Source organism: Embiotoca jacksoni, unplaced genomic scaffold (assembly GCF_022577435.1).
Source record: "Embiotoca jacksoni isolate LCO1_2020_lvr unplaced genomic scaffold, fEmbJac1.0.p SCAF_132, whole genome shotgun sequence".
Classification (NCBI taxonomy): Eukaryota; Metazoa; Chordata; class Actinopteri; family Embiotocidae; genus Embiotoca; species Embiotoca jacksoni.
Genome location: NW_027185266.1, coordinates 71,162 through 79,833, shown reverse-complemented (window position 1 = coordinate 79,833; position 8,672 = coordinate 71,162). Strand labels below are relative to the sequence as shown.

The 8,672-nt window shown below is 42.9% G+C and overlaps 1 protein-coding gene across 1 annotated transcript in view; it reads right to left on the bottom strand.

Moving 5' to 3' along the window:
• The window catches only part of LOC138196809 (dystrophin-like), a 137,202-nt gene that overhangs the window by 90,370 nt on the left and 38,160 nt on the right, over positions 1-8,672 (bottom strand). Inside the window, 4 exon segments of the mRNA XM_069147172.1 lie at positions 744-776; positions 778-873; positions 5,244-5,297; positions 5,299-5,441. Of these exon segments, the coding sequence (XP_069003273.1) occupies positions 744-776; positions 778-873; positions 5,244-5,297; positions 5,299-5,441 (326 nt within the window).

The window sequence follows — 8,672 nt, the reverse complement described above, 5'->3', positions numbered from 1 at the left end:
GGACTCAATGTCATCATCTGTAAAAAAAAAAAAAACAACAACAACTTTCAAATCATGTATTTCATTAACAGTCGTGTGGTTGACAGGAACACGGCAAAAAGAAAATGTCCACCTCGACAAAATGTGTCAATAATTCGACTTTTTTTTCCCCCTTGTCACAGATAGAAAAAGGGAATGTATGAAAACTTTAGTATCAAAAGATAAATATATATATATATTTGAAACAAGTACCAGCCTTAAGAATAAAGAAAAATGTAAAAAAATTTGTATGTAAAAATTTCCCAAGTTGAATTATCAACTTTTGTTTTTTTTGTCAATAAACAGACAAAAAAAAAAAAAAAGTCCACCTCGGCAAAATTTGTCAATAACTTTACTTATGGGGAATATTTGAACAACCTTAGTATAAAATAATATATTTATATATATAGATATATATATATATCTATATCTATAAATTTGAAACAAGTACCAGCCTTAAGAATTGGAAAAAAATAAAAATGTGTATGTAAAGTTGAATTATCGACTCGTTCCGATGGACTTTTTTTTTTTGTTGTTGTTTTTTTTGGTCAATAAAACAGACGGACAAAACAAAGGGGGCGGGACAACATGACACACGACACAGCGGCCCAACAACAACAAAAAAAACATGCACAGACAGATGGACGTTTTTTTTGGGGGGGTTTTTTTTGAGTGGGGAGGGGGGCGGGTGGTTGAAGGAGGAGGAGGGGGGGGGGGGCACGGACCTGATCGGTACAACGCCTCCTCTTTTGCTCGGGGCGACTTGACGTACGCGGCCTGGGCGTAGGCATAGCTTTTATAGCGAGGCTGAGGCGACGGGGTCCGCACGCGACCCTGAGCCACGCTCACTGTGATCTGAGAGAGGTAGACACAGAGAGGAAGAGATGGAGCGAGGAAGACGAAGGTGGGAGGGGACGGGAGGAGGAAGAGGAGGAAAAAAAAAAAAACAACAACAACAACAACAAAAAGAAGAAGGAAAGAGAGAGGTTGCAAAAACGAGAGAGAGAGAGCGCGAAAGATCCCCCCAAAAAGAAAAAACATTACACAGAGGCAGGAAATGAGGAGGCGGGGGGGAGGGGGAGGAGGGTGCACGAGGGAGCAAGTGAGGACGATGATGATGAGGAAGAGGAAGAAAAAACAAAGAAGAAACAAAGAAAGGAGAAAAAACAGAAGATGAATAATCTCACACGAGATCCGCTTTTTCTTTTTTTTTTTTTTTGTCATCCAAATGTCAAAAAGCTAATTTTGGTGAACTTTTGGAAAAAAAATGGCGTAAATAAAGAAACGGATTACTTCTTGTAATGACGGAAAGAGAGAAAATATGGCAACAAACTCACCTGTTACACAATTTTATGCACCTTCATGAGGTGGTCCGAAACAATCATCTGTAGTATCTGTTGTCATTTCTTACGAGTATTTTTTTTTTTAATAAAGTGAATTTGCTGAAAGAAGTATTATTTTATTCAAAGTTTTATCGGCAAAGTAACTTTTGAAAGTGGATGTAACGTCTTTTTATAAATACAAAATTTGAATTCCAAAACGATAAAACACACACTTGTTCAATTGAATATATTCAATATACTACATATTATTATGCCATTTAATATGATTATTATTATACTATATTTTTTCATTATACTATATAATATTATTACTATACAATATGTTATTACAATATATCATGTTATTGTGATTATACAATATAAAATTATTATATTATTATTTTTATTATAATATATATTATTATTTTTATTATACTATTTAATATTATTATCATTACACTATATAATATTATACTATATTATTATTTTTATTATAATATATAATATCATTATTATACTATATAATATTATTATTATTATCATCCTATATAATAATATTATTATACTATATAGGATCATTATTATACTATATAATATTATAATTATTTGTATTATTATTGTATATAATATTCTTATTATTACACTATATAATATTATTTACTATTATTGTGTAACAGTGACTGCTGTAAAGTAGACTTACTTAGTTTTAGCTGTAAAGCAGGACAAGTAAAAGTTTGCATTTGGAAATATGTTTTTGTTTTGTTTAGTTGTTGTTGTTGTTGTTTTTTTAAAATGATGTTGGTGAAGTATCCTCGGATGGAAACCCGGCTAGAAAAGTAGACGTGAGAGAAAGAGGCAGAAATAAAAAATAAAAAACCCAAAGAGACAGAAAGATGTAAGACGGACGGAACAAGCCGAGTCAGCAGATCCAGACTCAGGACCACTTTGTTTGTTTTTTTCTTCCTCCGCCACACTTCCTCCCTTTCTCTGATGTTTTCGACGGGTTTTTTAACGCTTTGTTTTCTCTTCTGTGGGGTGGGGGGTGGGGGTGGGGTAAAAAACCTCTCCAACGTGGTTGAATACATCTATCTTTAAATGATGAATGTTCTGTCTGTGTTTATGTGTTTCTTGCGCGTCTCATTTATTTTCTATACAATTAAATGTTCCCCTTATATCTGTTTTTACGTGAACTCACTTTGAGCTGCATTTGCTTGTATTAAAGCTGCTACGCGAATAAAGTTTATTAATATCGTTATCAAACGGTTTCTGGGGTTCCCCCCCCCCCCCCCCCCCCCACCGGCGGTGCGTTTGAGCGCATCACGGAAAAAGCGAGTTTTAAGTGTCAAACTTTTTTTCTTTCCCTCGCCGGGCCCCAGGCGGCGGCGGCGGCGGCTGATGGAAGGAGGCGGTGACAGCATCGCCATGACGATGACAGATGAGGGAGGAGGGAGATAATAGCCGCTAGTCGGTGACATTTTTTTCTTTTTTTTTTTCCCTTTGGCTCTCGTTTTTATCGCCGTCTCACTTGTTCCTCGCTCGCTCCCCCCGTCTCGCCTGCTACGTCTCACTTCTTCATCACTTCGTCTGTCATATGTCTTCACAACCGCCCCCCGTCTTCGTCTCCGCTTCTCGGACGAGGCGGCCGTTAAACTGACAGAGGTGATGATATCCCTGCAGGAAGCGCCCGCTCCGTCCTGCCGACGGCACGACGCCGACGCTCGGCTCAACTCCGAAGGTCAGATTTCGGTTTTTGTTTTCCCCCGCGCCTTCGAAATTTGCCGACTCGGGATTTTCCCAAGTTGTTTTCCAGCCGCTGCCAGCTCCGACGCTAAGAATGACAACATTTCCCAGCGTGGCCCGGGGAGAGGATAGAAGATATAAGATGAGATATCGAGCCCAAGTTTCATTTCAAAAGCAGGTTGTTTTTTTTGGGGGAGCGTTTACGTTACTCGGGAACGGGACAAGATGTCACGATTGCTGTGGACTCGAAGTCCAAAATGTTAAATTCTCCGATTTTCAATCACTTCCGTCGGCCCGTGATGAACCGAAGGAACTCCAGACGCTCCATTTTCACTCCCGACGATTTGTGAGCTTCGTTTACTAGTTCACAGCTATTTCGCAAAACTGTAAGTTTTTTTTAATGATGTAAAGAACAAATATTTTCTTTTTAAATGGGAACGAAATGAATTTCCAAATGTCGGTTCTCCACGGTTCGACTCGGTGAATGAACTCCGGGGAAAACGATCCGCCGGATCAGGGATATCTTTTTCTTTTCTGTGTGATGTGTAATTCGAGAGCCAGCAAAGCCGAAAAGGTTTCGTGCTCTCGCGGGCGGATCGTTTATTAGCGATGTAACGTTCGCCGTGAATTCGCCTTCGCTTTGTCGCACCTTGTGATAAAATCCCCCCCCCCCCCCCCCAAAAAAAATAAAAAATAAATAAAAATAAAATAGGGTTGTGATAATCTCCTCGCTGCAGGAGAGCTCCGCTCTGAAGTTTGTGGAGGAGGAACTATCAAACTGTTTATTATCCAATTTATCATTAAAACAAGTCGTTTGGGAAGCAGCGCTTCTCTGAAATCGAAGCTGGTTAGCGCTTTAATTTGATGTTGCTAAATTACAGCGAAAGAGGGACTTCCTCGTGTGTTTTTTTTACTGCGGGGGTCGGCTCGTTAAAAAAAAAAAAAAAAAAAAAAAAAGAAGAAGAAAAGGAAGCGTCTCCACGGTGACGCTGAACCCTTCGTTATCTTAATTCGCCTGGAAAAAAAATAAAGAGAGCTCTCTAAATCTCCACTGAATTTATGATTAATTCTGGTTTATATAAAAAAAACTAAAAAAAAACTCGACTCGTGGGGGGGGGGGGGGGGGGGGGGGGGGGGGGGGTGGGTTGCACAATCCCGAAGGTGGATAATGTGCACAAAGCAAGATGCGATACCGCGCAGGCTCACTGGAACACCGTCACCGATACACACACACACACACACACACACACACACACACACACACACACACACACACACACACACACACACACACACACACACACACACACACCACACGGGGCGGGCTGAGCAACAGCCACAGATGCATGCGAGAGCAGAGGCTCATGGGAAATCAAAAACCGCCGAGCCGGGTTTGAACGACGTGTAACGGCCGTAAAGATGCGACCTCTGGGACGAACGTCCCACACGGTGACCGACAGGCGGGTCTCAAACAGACGGGGCGGGTGTTACTATGGTAACAACCATGCCCCCCCCCCCCTCCCCTCCCCTCCCTCCTCCAGGGCTCGTCTTTTATGTTGTTTTTTTTCCCCCTCCGAATAAAATCCCTGAATTCTTTTGCATGTTTCAAATGAGTTCATGTTTTAATAAACTGCCTCGACTATGACGCGGCGAAGTTTTGATGATGTTTCAACTTTAACCGAAGAAAGATGAACAGCGTTTTTGTTTTTATAAATATTGTAAGCGAAAAGCCCGGTCAGCATCTTTTATTAGCAGTAAATGAAAATGATATCTCCGAGTTAACTACTGTCATTTGCGAGCTCTTAATATCTCCATATCTTTACAAAAACTCCAACTCCACAGACCGCTGACTGATTTAGTTTATTTTGCGAACACCTGTCGCAAAATCGGATCGCTGCCGGTTTTGATGTGAAATATTATCCAAATATTATATCGCATGATATACTTTTATTAGTGTAAACAACAGCGATGAGTTGCTCTCGAAGCAGGAAGCGTTCAAAAACAACAAGCCGCAAAAGGTGTCACACTGCAGCCACAGCAACAACGGACGGCAACACCAGGGAGGACTGAGGACTCTCTGTGTGTGTGTGTGTGTGTGTGTGTGTGTGTGTGTGTGTGTGTGTGTGTGTGTGTGTGTGTGTGTGTGCGCGTGTGCGTCCGAACCTGCTGGGAGAAGCGCTGCTGGGTCTGGATCTGGTAGTGCTCCTCCGTCGTCACCCCGGGCGACGCCGGCCGCGGTCGCCCGCGGCAACGTCTCCACCTCCTCGATGGCCTCCATGGAGACGCTCTGGGGGAGCACCTGGAAGAGCGACGTCACGTACATGATGACGCTCTTCTTGTCGGGGTGAGGCACCGCCACATCTGAGGAGCACAGAGAGAGAGGGTCGAAGTGGATTTCTCTAAATTCAAACACCTTCGCTGCAGGAAGACGGAAAAATACAAAAAACAACAACAACAACAACAAATCCGTCTTAAAACTCGTATAGTAAAACAAATGAGGCCCGGCGCGTCGACACCTGTTCTCTGTTTGATCTTGTCTTTTTCCTCCCTCGGAGGACAAACAGCTTCGTCGCGAGAGGCGAACGGTCAACAGCTGGAGCGTGGCGGTCGGATCACTCGCTCTCGGTTGTCGTGCTTCCTCTTCCTCTTCCTCCTCGTCTGTTCGGCGTTTTAATACAGACGAGCTCACGCTGAAGCGAATTCCCATTCACATATTTTTCTGTTTTGTTTTTATGGCGGAGAACTTAAGCGATGACCTCGTTCTCCTTCAACCGGGCGAGTGGATTTATCAATGGATGGGGTTTTGTTGGAGGTTTTTCTTCCTGTTTAAAGGGAGTTTTTCTTCCTACTGTTGGAGGTTTTACTTCCTGTTAAAAGGGAGTTTTACTTCCTGCTAAAAGGGAGTTTTTCCTTCCTGCTGTTGGAGGGTTTTTCTTCCTGGTAAAAGGGAGTTTTTCCTTCCTTCTGTTGGAGATTTACTTCCTGTTTAAAGGGAGTTTTTCCTTCCTGCTGTTGGAGGTTTTACTTCCTGTTAAAAGGGACGTTTTGAATGAATGTCTTTTTTGGGGGAAATCTCAGACAACCAGTCAAGACAAGGATCCAGTTTGTGAGAGATGCAGTATAGACTGGTCTCAAAGTGTCCTATTTATAAAAAAGTGGAATAAAAGCATCCCCGAAAAGATCAAGAAGACCATGGATGGTTAATCTTTGTAGACGAGGAGGGGACTCGCGCTTCCACCATCTTCTCATATGTTTTTCGAAAACTGTAAGTGTTATCTAAGTGTGGATATATATTTCCCGAACTATTAGGACTCCCATAAAACCGCTGAGTGCTCCGTAACGACTCCTCGCTGTATTACGTTTGCAGAAGTGCAGAAGGTGAATATGAAGTCATCGCATTGTCTAGAAAACTCCTTTGTGGATGTGATTACAAAGAAACAGAATAAATTACTTTGCCGACCGACGAGACTTTAATTAAAATGCGATGATTCTTTTTGTCCGTGATTTTGAAGCAGATCTGGTGGATTTTTATTTAATTCAATTAGTTTAACTTTGAGTTTACGTTACCAGGAGGCACGGAGGGGTGTTATTAATATGAAGTGCTCCTGTAATATTAACCCCAATAGAAATAGAAAGTAGAGTAGTTAAGTAAAAACACTTTTTAGAAGTGCACATAATCTGAGATCAGAAAGAAACGAAGGCTTGAAGAAATGAAAATAAGCGGTAGATCTCACAGATGGAGCTTAAAATAAAAACTGAGTAAACATATGTGTGTCCCTGTGAAAGTAATAACGTGTGCCGCCCACTGGTTCACGCAGTCGAGATGTCTCTCAGCTGCGTAAACAGATTAAGCCGTCTTTCTTCGTGACTCACGGGGAACCCGAGGCCGCTGTTTTATTTCCCCGGGCAGCGGCCGGTGGGTGTCGGTCGGCCGGGGTTCTTTGCACGTACTGAATTCGATCCGGACTTTTTTTTTCTTTCAACAGGTGGAGCGAGATGTAACGTGGCGGCGGTAAATGGACCCCCGAGAGGGGGGGGGCGGAGCCTGGAGAGCGGCGGGAACTCGTGGCCGCGAACTACAGATAATCGTGAAGAGCATAAAGGTGGAAAGAGATAGAAAGTGGAAAGGAAACAAAGAGAGAAAGTGTGTGTGTGTGTGTGTGTGTGTGTGTGTGTGTGTGTGTGTGTGTGTGTGTGTAAGCCTGCCAGGAACCAAAGTGTGTGTATGTGTGTTACAACATTTGGCTGGAATACTGATTTATCACAGAGAAATCTGAGGATGTTATTGTTCGGCTGAGGAAGACAAACAGCTCCATAAATAATACTGCCATCTGTAAGTGTGTGTCCAAAGTGTGTGTGTGTGTGTGTGTGTGTGTGTGTGTGTGTGTGTGTGTGTGTGTGTGTGTGTGCGCGCACACACACCTTACTTGTTTAGTCCCACTCCGTGTTTCCGTCCCACGATCTCCATTTTAATCATTTCACCGCTGCTTCCCTACATGGATGTGCATACTTATGAGGCTACCCGCTCTGTGTGTGTGTGTGTGTGTGTGTGTGTGTGTGTGTGTGTGTGTGTCGTGTGTGTGTATGTGTGTGTGTGTGTAGTGTGTCAACACTCGGCTTGTTTGTGTTTGAGTGTGTGTGTCACAGTGTACAGTACATGGATGCGTGCGTACAGTATGTGTGCTGCAGGCCTCTGCTTGTGTGTGTGTGTGTGTGTGTGTGTGTGTGTGTGTGTGTGTGTGTGTGTGTGTGTGTGTGTGTTTGCGTCACAGTAATTACATCCCTCTGTAAACGAACACAGTGGAAATGTCATTAGTTTTGGATTTAAATAGCTTCTTAAATGATCCCCTTGAAAATCCTGAGTTTCAGTGATATTTAGATTGTGATTTAGAAATTAGATTCTTCTTAAGTTATTCAGTCATGACTTCAAGAGTTGCAATGTGGTATCGCGGCAAAATGTGAAGTAGACACGCCTTTAAAAGTACATTTGAAGAACAGTTTTTTTTTAACAATATGTATGTTTACATTCACGCCGACTGAGTGATGTAAATGAGAGACTGGCGAGAAGAGAAGGAACTACAAGGTATCCGTCGTGAGCGTTTCCCAGATCACAGACGACCGTGGCGGGTTTGTGTGTGTGTGTGTGTGTGTGTGTGTGTGTGTGTGTGTGTGTGTGTGTGTGTGTCTGTGTGTGTGGTAATGACACGTGTCTGACCTCACCTGCCAGGGATGAGGGATGAAGGATGAGGAAGGCTTTGCCTGATTGGCAGGAGTAGCTCAGGTTACATTAAGGCCCAGTGGTACCAATTGATCAGAAACATAATTGCCGTGGTGTTCTGAACCTTGTTGTACCTACAGGAGACCATCGACTAACCAGTCTGGACGAGGAGGTCGTCCGACTGACTACTGCTTGGAATGTGTGTTTTATGTGGAAAGAAAAAGAAAAAGGAACACGGCGTGATAACAGGACGTGCATGACAGCCCCACCTCCCGTCACTCCCCCCCCCCCACACACACACACCCAACACCCCACACACTCTCTAACTCACTCACTCACTCACTCACTCACTTACTCTCTAACTCACTCACTCT